General features: G+C 37.7%; 1 protein-coding gene across 1 annotated transcript in view; it reads right to left on the minus strand.

Annotated features, from left to right (window-relative positions):
- The window catches only part of CMYA5 (cardiomyopathy associated 5), an 89,541-nt gene that overhangs the window by 26,025 nt on the left and 47,077 nt on the right, over positions 1–16,439 (minus strand). Inside the window, exons 3-7 of the mRNA XM_077866935.1 lie at positions 14,796–14,891; positions 13,189–13,422; positions 11,575–11,597; positions 7,323–7,441; positions 1,587–1,736 (exon numbers count right to left, since the gene is read on the minus strand). Of these exons, the coding sequence (XP_077723061.1) occupies positions 1,587–1,736; positions 7,323–7,441; positions 11,575–11,597; positions 13,189–13,422; positions 14,796–14,891 (622 nt within the window). The remainder of the gene's footprint in view (positions 1–1,586; positions 1,737–7,322; positions 7,442–11,574; positions 11,598–13,188; positions 13,423–14,795; positions 14,892–16,439) is intronic.

Consider the following 16,439-nt stretch of genomic DNA (forward strand, 5'->3'; position numbering starts at 1 on the left):
TGGAAGGAGGTGAAGCATTAAAAAAAAAAAAAAGCACTCCAGGCAATAAATTGGTGCTAAGAGGAGTTTTGGAGAGCCACAAAATTCCATATATATACAGCTAGATAGAGAGAAAGAAGAAGCGTGGTATAAGAAAACGAACCCTGAAACAAGCAAACAAAAACATAAGCTTTGGAGTCTCAAAGGACTGTGGTTGAATCCTACCCCTGTCACGTAAAAGTTGTGTGGCCTTGGGCAAATTATTTAACGTCACATCAGTTTTCTTATTTGCAAATGGAGATAATAACACTTACCTTGTTGTGCTGTGACAGGTATATGGTCATAGGTAGCCAGTAAAATAAGCAGTCCTTAATAGATAAACTTGGCCAACGTTACACTATGCCTATGGTTGCCTTTTTGTTTTCTTTTTCCTAATTTAAATAAGTATGATATTTCAAAAAACTTAAATCTTGGTAACAGCGAAATATATAATAATTTGTTCCTTGTCACAAATTGGGCTCCTGAGTTTTGTAATAGCATGTCCATCCTGTCACATGCTCATCTGGTTTCCAAAATATGTGGATCTGTCTTCGACAAGCAATATACAATTGCCAGCACGCCAGCTCTGATTTATCAGGAAGTACAAACTCAAAGTATCTGGCTTCTAGGTCTTATTAGAAGTCCTACTGAGCAGAGAGACATTTACAGAGACTCAACTAAATATGTGTCATACATTTACTTTCACCTCTACATGCATATTAATTGGAGACACAAAGAGACTACACATATTGAGGCCTATGCCTTGAGAATTGTGAATCTTAAATTAACCTTAATGGTTTGTTTGCAGCTTTTATCAAGGTGTATCTGAGAAACCACTAACCATGACATCTAATACTGCATTTGCATTAAAATTATTATTATGTCCTGTATACAGCTCACTTCTCCTCTGCACATTGGTATGTGGTATTTTCTTTCTTCTTTTCTTTTCTTTTCTTTTCTTTTCTTTTCTTTTCTTTTCTTTTCTTTCTCTTCTTTCTTTCTTTCTTTCTTTCTTTCTTTCTTTCTTTCTTTCTTTCTTTCCTTCCTTCCTTCCTTCCTTCCTTCTTTTCTTTCTTTCTTTCTTTCTTTCTTTCTTTCTTTCTTTCTTTCTTTCTCTCTCTCTCTCTTTCTCTTTCTTTCTTTCTTTCTTTCTTTCTTTCTTTCTTTCTTTCTTTCTTTCTTTCTTTCTTTCTTTTTTTTTTTTGTATACTGTCTTTTAAACTCAAGTACTAATTGAAATTTGTTCTCCCAGAAGTGCTGGTCAGTCTGTTGCCTCCTTTCTGAAAATGAGAATCTCTTACTTGCTCCTGTTATCCTGAGAACTCAAAGCCAAATTTGAATCTCAATTACAATATTCACCATTATGATATTTATCAATTTTCTTTTCCTTAATTCTGATTTCCAATTTTTGCCTATATGTTTTGTTTGCTTTATATGGTTGTTGGTTTGTTGTTGCTTTTGTATGTGGCTATAAATGCTTTGTGGAATGAGTCCTAATACGGTTATCTTCAAATTAAGCTGCAGAAATGTACATACACATGCATCTGTATTTGTGTTAGGAATCCTACCGTTTACTTCTTGGTCGTCTTGTGGCTCCTCCATGCAGTAAACCTGGAAGGAGTCAATGACATCTTCCTTGTTCATGCTCCAATAAACTGCAATTGTTGTACCAGTGGCAGAATTTGGTTCCTGAGGTTCTAATCTAGGAGGCTGTGGAACTGGAATATAATAAGTAAGATTTATTATCACTAATGCTGTTTTCACTCCTTGATTGTTTTTCTGTTTGCAAAAGTCACTTATACTTGTTGAAAAAAATTCAAAGAATACAGAACAGAGAGCAAAAGTGGAAGGGCTCCCTTGTTCTCAGCAATACCCACCCAAGGATATTCATTGGAGGCAACAACTGTGACATTTGAATGTGTATCCTTCCAAAAGGTTTTTATGCATTTGTGTGTGTATCTGTATATACACAGAGAAATAAAAACAGACCCCAAAATATGATCACTTGATAATACTCTTTTGTAGTTTTATATTCTGAGTAATAAACTTATACAGGGTAGAGGATGCATCAAATGATTTGGTTTTCCTTTAAAATGAAAACTTGAGTTGCTTTGCCACATAACCACTGTTGTATTCCTTCTACATAGAGTTTGTATTCACAACAGAGACAAATAAACCCCTTTCAGATCCAGTTGCCACATCACCAAAGCTGAAAAAAGACACATATGAATAAAATATAAAAATACTTTCTGAAATTACTATCCCATTTTCTCTAACATGGCTATATCTACAAATTCTTTAAAAAATTAAACAAAATATAAAAAATACATAGGAGAAAAAGTGCCGATTAATTGATTCAAAGATAAGGTTTAGATATCTAATATATCTCTATTATTCTGAATTGTAAATTCAGATAATATTCTCAAGTGTTTTCATAGAAATGTTTAAAGTTTACATTATGCATATTGAATATGAATGGTATGCGCAACACCATAAATCAAGCTCCTAGGCAACTCTCTTCAAAAATTTTGAGATACAAAGGCATTGAACATATTTTACAAATTAAGGGGAAATGTTATGCCTATAGTTGAAAAGATGTCATGCTTTTAAATTTGTTTGTGGTTATTTTTTTTCAGTCAATACTTCCTGAGAGATAAGCTTACCGAAATACTATGGGCCAGACTTTATGAGATTACTTTGTGAAAAGTCAACACCAAAGGAAAAGAAAACAAAGGTTAGTTCAACAAGATGGTAAAAAAAAAAAATAATAATAAATAGGTCTAAAGAATGGAACAAAAAGAGGCAAATTGGAAAGATTCAATAAAGAGATAAAGAGCTGAGGAAATCCAAAGTTATGAAAAATGAGAAGCAGGAAAAGAGCGTGGTCAAATTCATGGGCTTCTGAGCAGAGACACCAGCCTGAGGTTAAACACCAGATTCCCCCACTCACTAGCTGTGTTAGCTTAGCCTCAGCTTCCTCATCTTTGAAATGGGAAAACAATAATAATATAATAATAATATAGTAATACCACTTCCTCCCAGGTTTGCTGTAAGCAGCATATGTACATTAAGTGCTTAGCAGATTGTCTGACACCACCAGTGCTAAAGTTTCACAAGCCAAAATGGCTTTGGCAGGAGCACAGTAAATGGAAGGAAGAAGGTATAGGAAGCGGGTGAAGATGGGAGTTGTTCTAGGGATCTGGCAAATCACAGAGGGAGTACAGAGGTAAGACATGCTGAGCCCGCTGCGAGATAAACTCAGAAGCCTGCTTGTTGAGCACCACCCCAACGAATGATAATGGTTCAGAGCCCCTCGCACAGTGTTTGACTTTCCTGTTTGTCTTCCCAGCAGGAAATCAGTGTCACATTCCAAAGGCGTCCATCTAGATAAGTGTAGTTCCATAAATTTTCATGCTGCCCAGGTTTACAGCAGAGCTAAGCAGATGCTTCAACTCTTGTCAATCGTCTTTGAAACAGCATAAAACTCCTTGAGGCATGAATCATGAAAATCTCCCTTTCTTTTTTCTTATGAATTTTACATTGAGCCATATCTGCTTTTAAAAATGGCAATATGTTTCAAAAATCTCTCTCTCTCTTCTCTCTCAGGTAGCTTAACAAACTTAAAAGTGTTATTTACTCACCCCTCAATCAACAAATTTTAAGAAAGAAGTAGTTGTAGCAAAGCATGTGGGCTAGGAATGATTTTGTATCTCATGTGCTCCTTCCCCCAAAATTATTACAGTGAAAAAATCTTTTTTTTTCAAAAATAAATGCTTTTACTTTTCAAAGTATTCTAAAATTAAAAAGAGATAAGAATATTCTATAGATGCCATCCAACGATAATGGCTAGATTAACAATTCCTGTGCAGCAGAATATCAGACTCAGATTTATGTGTTAGCAGCTCTGTTTACACTTCTATAGGAATAAACTTGCATGGGAGTAATGCCAAAAAAATACAAAATAGGATTTGAAGGCTTCTTTATAGGAGACTAAGGAACTGGGCTGAGAAATCACACCACAGAGTCCCTCTACCTGGTGGAGTATGCCCATAAAGAGCTGTCACACTCCTTTAAGCATCAGATCAACTTGGACGTCAGAACTTGAGTGTCCAGATAGACTCCCACTCCAGCTATCTGTTCCTATGAGAGCAGCATTATTCACAATAGCCCAAATGTGGAAGCAACCCAAGTAGACATCAATGCATGAACAGATAAGCAAAATGCAGTACAGACATGCAATAAGATATTAATTTAGTCTTGAAAAGGAAGGGGGAAAAAAAGAAAAGAAAAGGTAGGACATTCTGACACATGCCACAACACGGATGAACCTAGGACACGACGCTAAGTGAAATGAGTCAGTCACAAAGAGACAAATACTGCATGACCCCACTTACACAAGGGACCAACAGTAGTTAAATTCATAGAGACAGGAAGTGGAGTGGTGGACGCCAGAGGCTGGGGAATTGGAGGAATGGGGAGATGTTGTTCAACAGGTAGAGTCTTAGGTTGGCGAAATGAAAAGAATTTGGGAGACGGATACTGATAATGATGTGAATATATTTAATACCACTGAACTGTACACCTCCAAGTGGTTAAGACGGTAAATTTTATGTTATGTGTATTTTACCACAATTTAAAACAAAACCAAAACCAAAAACCAAGTCCATAGGAGCCAAAGTCAAGGAAGCACTGGATATTATTAATCTCTGGTTACCCCTCCTCTCACAGCAATGCACTCCACCTTGTGTTGTGGAGCAGACTCCCTGGAGCCCAACTGCTCCCTACCACACAGGTAGCTGTGTACCTAGGACAATACTGGGGACATTTTTCTGTTGCCTGTATCCTCACCTGTCAAGTGGGATTAGTAACAAAACCTATCTCCTAGGGTTGTTGGGAATTTGTCTAAAAGGATTTACTGCAGTCTCCCCAGTGCTCGGCGCCATGTAAGTGTGGAATAGATGTGAGAGGCTGGTCCATTTTTCAGTAGAAGAGTCACATCCTATCCTTGGAATTTCTGATTAGTTTTGGCAATGATCAGATTAACGTTTCAGATACCAGGTGAGGATTTTATATCTGAGAGGCGTCACTGGCCAAAAATGAACCAAAACTATTTATCAGCAAGTCAACGCCCTGGACTCCAATTCCATGAAGCAGACACAACCCTGTGTGGCATCTGCCTCACCGAATCAGTCTCCCTGTAAACAGCTTGGAACTCCTGGGAGTCCCAGGTACCCTGTTTCTGAATGAATCATTAAGACTTTGTGACAATTTAACCCCGTGGCCTCTTAAATAAATAAAATGTCCTCTCATTGCCTGTCAGATATTCAAAAGAATCCCATTCTAAATGAATCCTTTAAAAGCAAACAGCTTAGTCTGTTAATCAGAATTTCTTAGTTTCTAATTGCCTCTCTATTTAAATGCCTCTTAAAGACAGTACAAAAAAATACCCTTTGATTTTGACACATTGATAGAGAAAATCTCTAAGGATAAATGGCTGAATATTTTTACTTTGTAGAAGGCTGGTGGGTTTGAGGGGCCTAAAAAGACCCACAAAAAGCCTTTTACTAAACTAAAATTCTTCCTACAGGATTGAAAATTAATTGTCAATATAAAAATAGCAGCTGTCTTGAAGGTGGTTTGGAAAGAATATAGCATCTTTTAAGGAAGATATCTGAGTACATTTTACAGTAAGTGAAACTTGATAACTTCACTGAAACACAGCAGCTTTGAGAAATCTAAATAAGTATCATTGTCTTGTTTGTTAAAATAGCACATTAAAAAATATTTTGAAGAGATGGCAGGATGCTTCTGACAGCTGAGTAGGAGGCTCCCGGCCACAGAGCATGATGCTGAGCTGTTAGTTCTCTAAGCTAATCTGTTTAGTATGAAAAAAGGAGGGGGGGCGGGGGGAACTTAGTTGAAGAGGGAAAAACCACTCATAAGGAAAAATCTGTTCAACACATATGAAAATATTTGATTTATTTTTCCTTCTATATCTGACTGCTGGTGTGAAGCAAATAATCTCTAGAAGACAGAGAAAGAAATCCTAGTTTACAAAGAGAAAAAAAAAAAGACGAGACCCTTTGGTTTCACTGCTACTTCCTCCTATCTCCTTGATATCCCAGGACAGTTATAGAGCTTCAAATGAAAATATAGATTATAACTGAAATGGTATGCTAGCCTTATGCTGTGATTCAGAATCTAGCTTTAAATTTTTACAACTATGAGGTGTTTTTCCCAGTTATATCTCCTTATATACAAAAACTTTACAAGGGAAACAAAAGCAAAAATAAACTACTGGGATCATACCAAAATAAAAAGCCTTTGCCCGTTAAGGGAAACAAGCAACAAAACAAAACAACCATCTACAGAATGGGAGAAGATATTTGCAAATGATGTATCTAAGGGGTTATATAAAGAACTTATACAATTCAACACCAAAAAACACAGATCATTCCATTAAAAAATGAGCAGAGGACATGAATAGTTATTCCAAAGAAAACATCCAGATGGCCAACAGGCACATGAAAAGATGCTCAACATCACTCATCATCAGGGAAATGCAAATCAAAACCAGAATGAGATATCACTTCACACCTGTCAGAATGGCTAAAATCAAAAACTCAAGAAACAACAAGTGTTGGCGAGGATGTAGAGAAAAAGGAACACTTCCCACTGCTGGTGGGAATGCAAACTGATGTAGCCACTGTGGAAGACAGTAGGGAGGTTCCTCAAAAAATTAAGAACAGAAATACCATACAATCCAGGAATGCCACCACTGGGTACTCAGCCATAAAAAAAGAATGAAATCTTTCTACTCACAAGCAACATGGATGGACCTAGGAGGTATTATGCTAAGTGAAATAAGTCAGAGAAAGACCAATACCAAATGATTTCACTTATGTGTGGAATCAAAAAAACAGAACAAACAAACAAGCAAACAAAAACAGAAACAGAATCGTTAATACAGAGAACAAACTGGTGGTTGCAAGAGGGGGCTCGGGGATGGAGTATGTATAGGGGATTAAGAGGTACAGACTTCCAGTTATAAAATAAATAAGTCACAGAAGTAAGAAATACACCATAAGGAATTTAGTAAATAATACTGTAATAACACTGTATGGTGACAGATGGTGACTACACTTCTCCTGGTGAGCAAAGTTTCATGTACAGAATTTTTGATTCATCATGTTATACACTTGAAACCTACATATTGTCAACTATACTTTAATTTAAAAACTTTCAAGACAAACAAGGAAAGCTGCCAAATTTCATTGAGGTAATTAATATATTAAAATTCCTACCAGCCACTTGCTTTAACATCTGGTCACTTCTTGCTGAGCTGTCATCATAATGTTCAAAAAGTGAAAACGCAGCAGGCATTTTCTCTAAAGAAGCAGTGCTCTCCATTGCAGAAAGCAACCTATCAGAGGGAAGACATTTCCAAGTAAGTCAAGAAATTATCAACATACAGAATGAAAACTAAAATGAGTTTGTTGGTGGTGGTGGTGGTGGGTTTTGTGAGGCACTGTATCCAAATAGGAGATAAACTGTTTTGATGTGTAGAAAGATATGTCTAAAATTTATTTATTCTTAGTATCCTTTGGGGTAACTGGTTAATATTAGAAATTCCATGCCTATATTCTCAAATCTGAATAGATTCCATCAAATTACACAGTCTCAATACTACATCTGTAATCCTAAAAATTATTGTATTCTAATGATTATCTTTTCCTTATTTCCTGAAGTATATAAAGGTTGCAAGCCCATCCAGAAATTCACACACTGTATGATGTCCTTGCTGGTCTTCACCCTCCCAATTATGCTTCTAGTTATTTAGTCTTTCAAAAACTGTGTTCACCTCCTTTGTGCCAGGCACTGTTCTGGGTACTGGGGATACAGCAGTGACGGAGCATAAAGTCTAAATTCTTAAAAGACTAAACAAACCTCAGTTTATAAGCCAACAGCATTTATATATTCAAGACCCTCCTGGGAGGGATGTTAAGTCTTAGCATTTGTATCCAGGTGTAAACTGGGCTTTAAAACAAACGAACAAAACAAACAAACAAACAAACAAACAAACAAAAACAGGTTGATTCTGAAGAGGGAAAAAGGTAAGGAGAGATTGTAAAAGCATTTCACTTTAGCATGAGGGGCCTAAAATTTGGTTAGGAGCTCTCCTTTCTGCATCTCGCTCACAGGAGATGAGAATTATATTCCAGCAGTTAAGCCAGTTTTGGGGGAACTCCATCAGCTTCATTAACTGCACCTTTTATGGACTTCTTGGTTTGCACCTCTAAGCCTTTGCTCTTGCTGTTGGAACTTTCTTCTCCTACATACTGTATGGCTCTTTCTTCACTTAACCTAGATCTCTGTTCAAATGTCAGCTCCTCAGAGAGGCCAGCCCTGAGTATGCCACTAACACAGCACTAAGTGTCCCTGATATTCTTTATTCTATTAAATTTTACTTCCTCAACCCATTTCTTTCTGTCTTTCTACTTCACCAGAATATCATCTACTTGCAGAAAAAGACTCTTTTGTTCACTGCCATATTGCACTGTGTTTCTTGGCACACAGTAGGTGTTTAACAAATTTTGAATGAGTAGAGGACACTTTCACTTAGGTGAGAATATCAGGATCTCAGGTCTGGTAAAACGTTTTCATCAGTGTGAGGGGAGAAGATTATAAAATATAACTGAAATATTTAAAGAGTGTCCACTATGCTCATTAGGAGTTAGGGGCCACGGGCCACCTTGAGAGCTGGGGAATGGAGACAGAGAACAAACAGGAGGTTTGTGGCTTGACTGTGAAGAGCCTTTTGTGTCCACCAAGAGTTTCCATTTTATCTTGTAAGGCAAGGAGAGTCACAGAAATATTTTCACAAGGGAAGAATTTCCTGGCATGAGTCTGAGAAAGGATCAGAGCAAACAGAGCAGAGGCGCAGTGAGGTCTGTTGGGAGAAGCCCACAATGCTCTGGGTGAGGGAAGACATCATGAGCCTAAAAGGAGGGCTTTGGGGGCGCAGAGGCCACATGGAGATGACAGATTGCAAATTAACAAACAAGGCTGACGAGTACATATACTAAGCCTAGTCAACACACATCACTGACTAGATGGGAGACTTCCTGAAACACAAAAGTTTGTAGATACCACAAGTAAAATGTCTGCGTTTTCCCTTATGCCCTGACCTGTTCAATTTTAACATCCATATGTGAAAGGGTAAGTGAACATCTTTTTAAGAGTAGGTCCTACAGCGGTTGAGACTCTCCTTCTTTTTCATTATTATAACATAAAAAAGCAAACTGGAGAGGGGGAAAAATGCATCTTCTTAACAGGCCAGCATTTTCTAAGCAAATGTGTTTTTCAAAATATGCAAATATTGAGTCTAAATATGTTTGACAGCATTCCTTAATTTAAGCAGTTTTAGTGTTGAGAAAAATAATTTAATAGACAAGCACTGCCTTTAGAGATATAATATGAAGGGAGGGAAAGGAAACAAAGTAAAAAAAAACAAGTAGATAATAAGCACTTCTCATGGAAAGGAACACTAATAACATTGAGACTGTGAGGCAGAAATTGTCTTGAGCACATTAAAGCCTTCTTTTTAGTGAAACGATCAAGCTTTACCACTTTTACGCATGTGTGTCTATGTGTGTGTACATATGTGCATGTCTAAAGAGGCTGTCATTAATTGCTCACATTTCATCACCAAATCCCAAATTTGCCTGTCTTTTTTCTTCACAGAAAAATAATGATTATCCCAAATCTACTCTCCTTTAGGGGGCATGGCATGCAGCTTTAGCAGAGATCATTCATTGTCAACTGGACAATGAAATAAAAATTAATTAAAAAAACACACATGAATAACGTCAAGCACAAAACCAAAGAAATGGTATTTAGAATTAAATGAATGACAATTCATATTAGCAAGTTAATATTCTAATGTTTAGAAAAATAAAAATGTACTATAGCATTTTTAAAGGTAAAAGCATTTGCAATTTTTTATTCACCAAGTTTTCCTGTCAATCAATATGTTCCATGGGTAGATGAAATGTTAAGTAAGCACATAATGCATCCAATATATATGAAATGACACTATGAATCTGTGTATTTTTAGATAAAAATAAAAATCAGTAATACTTAGAGAAATGTATCATTTTTTAACCATAAAGAAAACTGGGAGCAAAGCCTGGGTCTGAGTTCCTAGACCTGCCTGGTGTGCCTCAGACTCCTGTGTGATAACTGGTAAACATGCAGAGCTCTCGTCCCACCCTGGATTCTCCTCTAGTGGATCTGGGATGGGGCTCCAGGGGCTCTAGCTTAAGAAACTGCATTGGTAATTCAGGCACAGCCAGTTTGAGGAACCACTGGGCCATCACAGACCCATATAGACTGTTATAAACCAGAGGTTCTCAACCCTGTCTGCCCATTAAAATCACCTCAGAAGCTTTAAGAATGTCCAGCCCATACCCCCAGACCAATTAAACTGGAATCTCAAGAGGTAAGACTCAAGTGTCAGCACTTTTGAAAGCTCCCTGGGTAATTTAATTTAAGAGAGCCATTATAATAAAACCCTATTGATTAATGCCAATATTAATATGCAAGTTGTTTTCTTAAAAGTTATTAGCAATATTCTACAGAATAGATTGTTTTTAAAGGTAAACAGGATTTATCTGTGCAGTTTTCATTATCTAAAAAAATCAGTTTTCTATATTTGAACATATCACAAATACAAATTTTTTTATTTTGCTGTAATGCTCTCTCATGGTTTATCACTGAGTAAACTCACAATTTTACAATTTTTAAAATTTACATTAAAGGAGTAAAAATGATAAGAACATTAGGCTCAGCTAGTAGAAAGGGCCTTAGGTCTTGCTCTGGGGCAAAAGGGAAAATGTGTCAGATCAGTACAAGCAGTTCAATATCAGATCCTCCAAAACATAAATATAGATCTGATGGTATCTGTTTTTATAGACCTTTCCTAGTTTCTTGTTGAGTGTTTTGCCTCTTAAAAGTAATGACAAATTTCCCTTAGATTAAGTGTTAACAACAGCAACAAAGACAAAACATAATCAAAAGAGGAAGATTCATTTAGATTAGCTGAGCAGAAAGATAAGTGCATGTCTATCTTTTGAAGAGAAAATGAGAACATTCCATTAAGATTACTTAAGTCATAAAACTACTCAAAGCAAAAATGAATGATTCTTTCAAATGCTCATATTTAACCAATAAGTCTAAGTATCTACACAATGTTCTATATGCAATGACAAGAAAGATGGTCCAGATTAGGCTGAAAACATAGAACACATCTCAAGGAAGCAGTTAAAAATCTACATTATGATAATTGTTATTTAACTAAAGCACATGCAATTTTCTTTCAAAGCTGTCATTTAGCTTTTAAAAGCATAGTGTCTAAAAGTGAAACTTCAGTAGCTCAGTAAATGTATGTATTTTTTAATTGGCAGCTCATTTTCTAGAAAGCATCAAAATATTAAAAATAAAGCATACAGTCATGCTATTCTCAGTTGCCACTACATTGTGCCATGTTTTATATACCTTTCATTGATTTCCTCAAACGACTTATGAGGGAATGAGAACGGGAGAGAGAGAAAGAGAGAGAAAGAGAGAGAAACTAATTAACGACAAAAGGAAAAGCCAACCAAGAGCGTTAAGATTATGCATGTTCTATAACTTTTTAGCTTTCCTGAGGTTATTTCTTTTGGGTGGCTACAGCTCCGACAGGAAGGAAATCAGTGCCCAGAAGGGGTGGCGGGATCTGGGCAGGGACAGAGGGTGCTTTAGTTTCCAGTTCTGCTCTACTCTCTGTGCTAAGGAAGGCCAGCAGTGAATTCAGCAGCAAGGCTGCTCCTCTCTACTCATTAACAAATGGCTTAGCTTCCAGAATAGAATTCTCCAAAGAAAAAGGACTTCCATTTGTTCAATGTGGGGTATATACCTAAAATGTAACCAGTAGTTATCTCTGAGTGACACCTTCTTCGTGCTTTTCTGTATTTCCCAAATTTTCTAAAATGGATACATATCACTTTCATAAGCAGGAAAAAAATGCTTTCTCTTTTACAATTTGTTCTAGAGAAAAAATATTCTTATCAAACAAAGGTAAAGTTCTTAGGGACAGAAAGAACTTCATTAATGTTATACTTCACAAGAGGTGCCTAATTTTAAAAGATTAAAGCTTAGCTTGAAACATAAAGAAAACTGAATGATTTTCAGTCTCTCTTGAAGATGCCATGTCCACCTCACTCAAATTTGTCCTGGCTGGAAGTATCCCCAAGTCAAAAGCCTATCTCCAGACTTTACTAGAGAGCTGGAATGACTGGGGAACTTTGAAAGGGAGGTGCCTACCATCAGAAGATGGTGCTTTCTCCCAGTTTGACAGTTAGGTGCAGGACTGGCCTATACTACTCCTGGTTAATCCCAGTTCCGTGGAGAACCAGTACGTTACTGAATATTCTAGGGAATTCGGAAAGCAAAGAGCTGCCTCTGCAGTGCAATTTCAGGATCCCCCAGGGGAATTGCAGTCCACAGGATACTTGTTTGAATTAAGGAATCTGGTCCCCAGGAAGCCCCTTGTAAAAACATCTACATGTTACATGAGAGAGGTATCACATTATGTCATCCTTTCTCTTGCTGCAAGTATACTGAAACGCTGCAAGTATACTCAGCCACTTGGTGAAGCCTGGAGGGAATGGTCCCTATGAGACATCTCTTCAGATTAGGGAGTAGGGGTGGAGAGGATGGGCCCAGAGGCCAGTATGAGGATGCCAGGCACTGGGAGGTCAGACTGGCACCCAAAGGGAAAGCACAGCATGAGGAAGGTTGTCAGGCTGTTTTCCTTCCCTCTTAGAAAGTGACCAATCCATGTAACAGAATGAATGGATGATGCTGGGACCTGACTTCCATGTGTCCTTCAGCTGGATCTGGATGTCAAGACTGTAAGGATTTTCTGGGCCTTTTCAATAGGTATCAGGCATGCCCTAATAATTTTTAAGCGTCAGAATTATATAAACCCCACACTTGGGGTTTATATAAAAATATAACTTGGGGATATATAAATAATCTTGGGGAACACTGAAAGATGAATTCTAAAAACTAGTCTTGCGTGAGTAGAGCAGATACAGGGTGTCTGGGCCTGTTTTAACTGGTGCTTACCGTCAGGAAAACAGTCTCATCAAGCTCCTCTGCTTCTCTCACAATGCTCTCCAACGTGTCTTTGGCCGTGTCCATGCTCTGTAGAAAGTGGACCATCTGGTCATGTAAGAACTCCATCTTCTTTTTCTTCACTTCCTCAAAGCTCTGGGCCTTCTCATCATACTGTGCTAAAACCTTCTTCATCATCTCCTCATTCTGTTCTTCTAGCCTTTTCTCATTTTTACTACAGTTCTCCTAAAATATAAACAAACAAAACCACTTCGGAATGAAATCAGAAGTCTTATTTTCATGTCTTAATCTTTTCTTTTGAGAGAAACACTGGCCTTTCAAATAATTGACCTCTTATGTCTTGTTAAGAGAATCACAGATTATGAGCACAGTCTAAGTTTCCAACCCACCAACCCCCTTTGCCATAGTTAGCTTTGCAATAAAGCTAATTGTAAGAGTATTATCAAGAAGGATTTAGTTAACCAAACACACAAAAAAGATACTTGTGTGACTTGCCCACTTGCATCTCCACAGGATAAAACATGAAAATGGCATCACAGTGAATGAAGATCCCTGGCCTTCAGGTAATAGAAAGGCTTTAGTGCCATTTTCACCACTCCATTGAAATCACAGAGTGAGGAAGTGAGCAGCAGGATATTGGACAGGGAGCTACATCCACAAATGCTCTCCGGGGGCCGTGGTGGGGGGCACAGTTTCCACCACAGTAAGAGAAACTTCATTGCCTATCTGGACAAATCCAGATGCCTAACTGTTCTCACTACAGGGCTAGTGATAAGATGATCATATAATTTATAGTCTAAAACAGACATTTGGTATGGGGCACTACAAATAATTAGCAGGTGTTAACTGATCTACAACAGGAATTAAGCAGACCCCTCTCAAGCAAACTAGGATGCATAGTTGGCCTAATGATAAGGAAACTATGCACCAGCCTTCTGCAGGGACCCTCCGCCTCTTCTGATTGACCAGGGAGGATGCCTGGACCATCTCTGCATATGGATGGAGCATTGCCCCTTCTTCACTGTGGAGGGAGCAGGGGCCAACAGCTAGGAGGGCATGAACTCATCAAAGGCAATGGTACCATGAGCAACACTCATTTGTCCTGGATATGGACATTGGGCAGTGGCTTTGAGCATTTCTGCAGAGCTAGTTGGTAAAGGAAAAGATGGTGGAACACATAAGAACTCAGACCAATTCAAATTTTGGCTCTCGAGTTACTATCAATTTACTGTGACCTTGGATAACATACTTAACTCTTAATTTCTAATCTATAAAATGGGAACAATATTAATAACCCTTGTATAGTTATTATAAGGATTAAATTGGATAAAGCATGCAATGATTTGTCCTATCATAGTAAGCACCCAATAAATGTATACACGTTTTTAAGGGCAAGACATTTATTAGAAAGGAAATGGTTTCACTGATTACACACAGATGGAAGACTTTCAAAAACTTCATTTTTAATGGAACAAAACCAACAACAGCAAACCATATATGCACACACAATCCCTAATTCAGATTGTTCTGGTTCAGAAGCATTTCCTTATGATGACATGAACAAACCAGGTCAAAGTAAAAGGGATATGGTAACTTACCTCGATGGTGTTAAAAAAAGATTCTATCTGACTAACAAAGGCTTCAATCCTCAATGACTTTTCTTGTAAATTATCAAGAAATTCTGCTAATTGGACCTGAAGAAAAAAATTAAGATCTGCTTAGTATATGACATTTGAGAAAAGAACTGCAAGCAGTGAGTTCTAATTTCCTTATAAGTTTAGTATGTTTGGTAAAGATTTACCATATCATGTTCACTAACAAATCAATCTTTAAATTTTCTTTGCTGCTTCATCTAAATTGAGTGTAGATAATTCTGTATGATAAACAATTAGGAAGTCTGTGAGTACAAGCAATAGAAAGTTTATTTTCTTACACAAGAGGAAGGACTTCTTGTTGAGTAGGTAAGTTCAAAGCATACTTGTTTTAGTAAACCAAGGATTTGAATTCTTTCTCCTTAGTAAAGCCTCAATTTTTATATATTCTCTTCTTCTAAGATTGCAGACTTTTTGCTGAACTGGCCCAACATACCCAAGTAGTCTTCTCACATTTGTGCCAATGGCCTCAGATGTGCCTGGATCACCTGACTCTGAGAAGGTGATCAGAATGTCACCAGGCCAGAAGTTTAGCATAGCAAATGATGAAAATTGTCTACTACAGAGACCTAAAGGTTTTAGTAATCCTCAAAGAGTTAAAATACTCAAGGAATGACAGCCAAGTAGAAAAGGTATAGGTGATGGAGAAAGATGGTAGCTATCTTAGCCGTAGTTATAAACCCAGCTATACTACATCCTGCCTAACTTAACAAGGAACAACACAGAGGCACCTGGGTGGCTCAGTGGTTGAGTGTCTGTCTTTGGCTCAGGTCGTGATCCCAGGGTCCTGGGATCAAGTCCTGCATCAGGCTCCCTGGGAGGAGCCTACTTCTCCTTCTGCCTGTGTCTCTGCCTCTCTCTCTCTGTTGTCTCTCATGAATAAATAAAATCTTTAAAAAAAAAAAAAAGAAACAACATAAGTAACAGAACTTCAGCTGCCTCATCCACTGTCCACAGAAAGATGGAGAAATTACACAGATGGAAGCCTCCTCAGGATCTGGTATCTGCTCCCCTCTGTAGCCCTTGCCTATTCTCCACAAGCCTCATCTTTCCTTGAACTCTTCTCACCTATGTGCTTTTTCATGTGGTATTCCCTATCTCTAGAATGTCCTCCATGCCCTTGATTGCTGGAAAAACTCTATCCTACTGATGGCTCACCCAGGCTTCACCTTCCCTAACTCTTCCAGTCCCACTGCACCATTCCACTCACTCTCAAAAGGTTCCTTTCTCAGAACATTGTACTCCCACAATGCTGTACTGATTTTGAGGGGCCATAAGTCCATCTTCTTTTATTTTTTGTTTTCATTCTCAATGATTAGCACAGCTCCTGCCATGGAATGGGGGGTCAATAAATACTGAGAAAGAGAGAGAGAGTGAAGGAAGAAAATAAAAAATAAGTGGCAAAAAATAAGCCACCACAGTGGGGATGGCAGAGGAGGTGAAGTAAGGACCTGGATGATCTGTAAATGCAGCCACCAGTTCCTGAATAATCACAAATGGCCTACTAGATGCTAGAGAATTCTCAAGTTTTAACCTTTTAAATTGACTTCTAATTTTTAAAAGTTGCCAAACTGCTCTTAATCTTCACAG

Source organism: Canis aureus, chromosome 2 (assembly GCF_053574225.1).
Source record: "Canis aureus isolate CA01 chromosome 2, VMU_Caureus_v.1.0, whole genome shotgun sequence".
Classification (NCBI taxonomy): domain Eukaryota; kingdom Metazoa; phylum Chordata; class Mammalia; order Carnivora; family Canidae; genus Canis; species Canis aureus.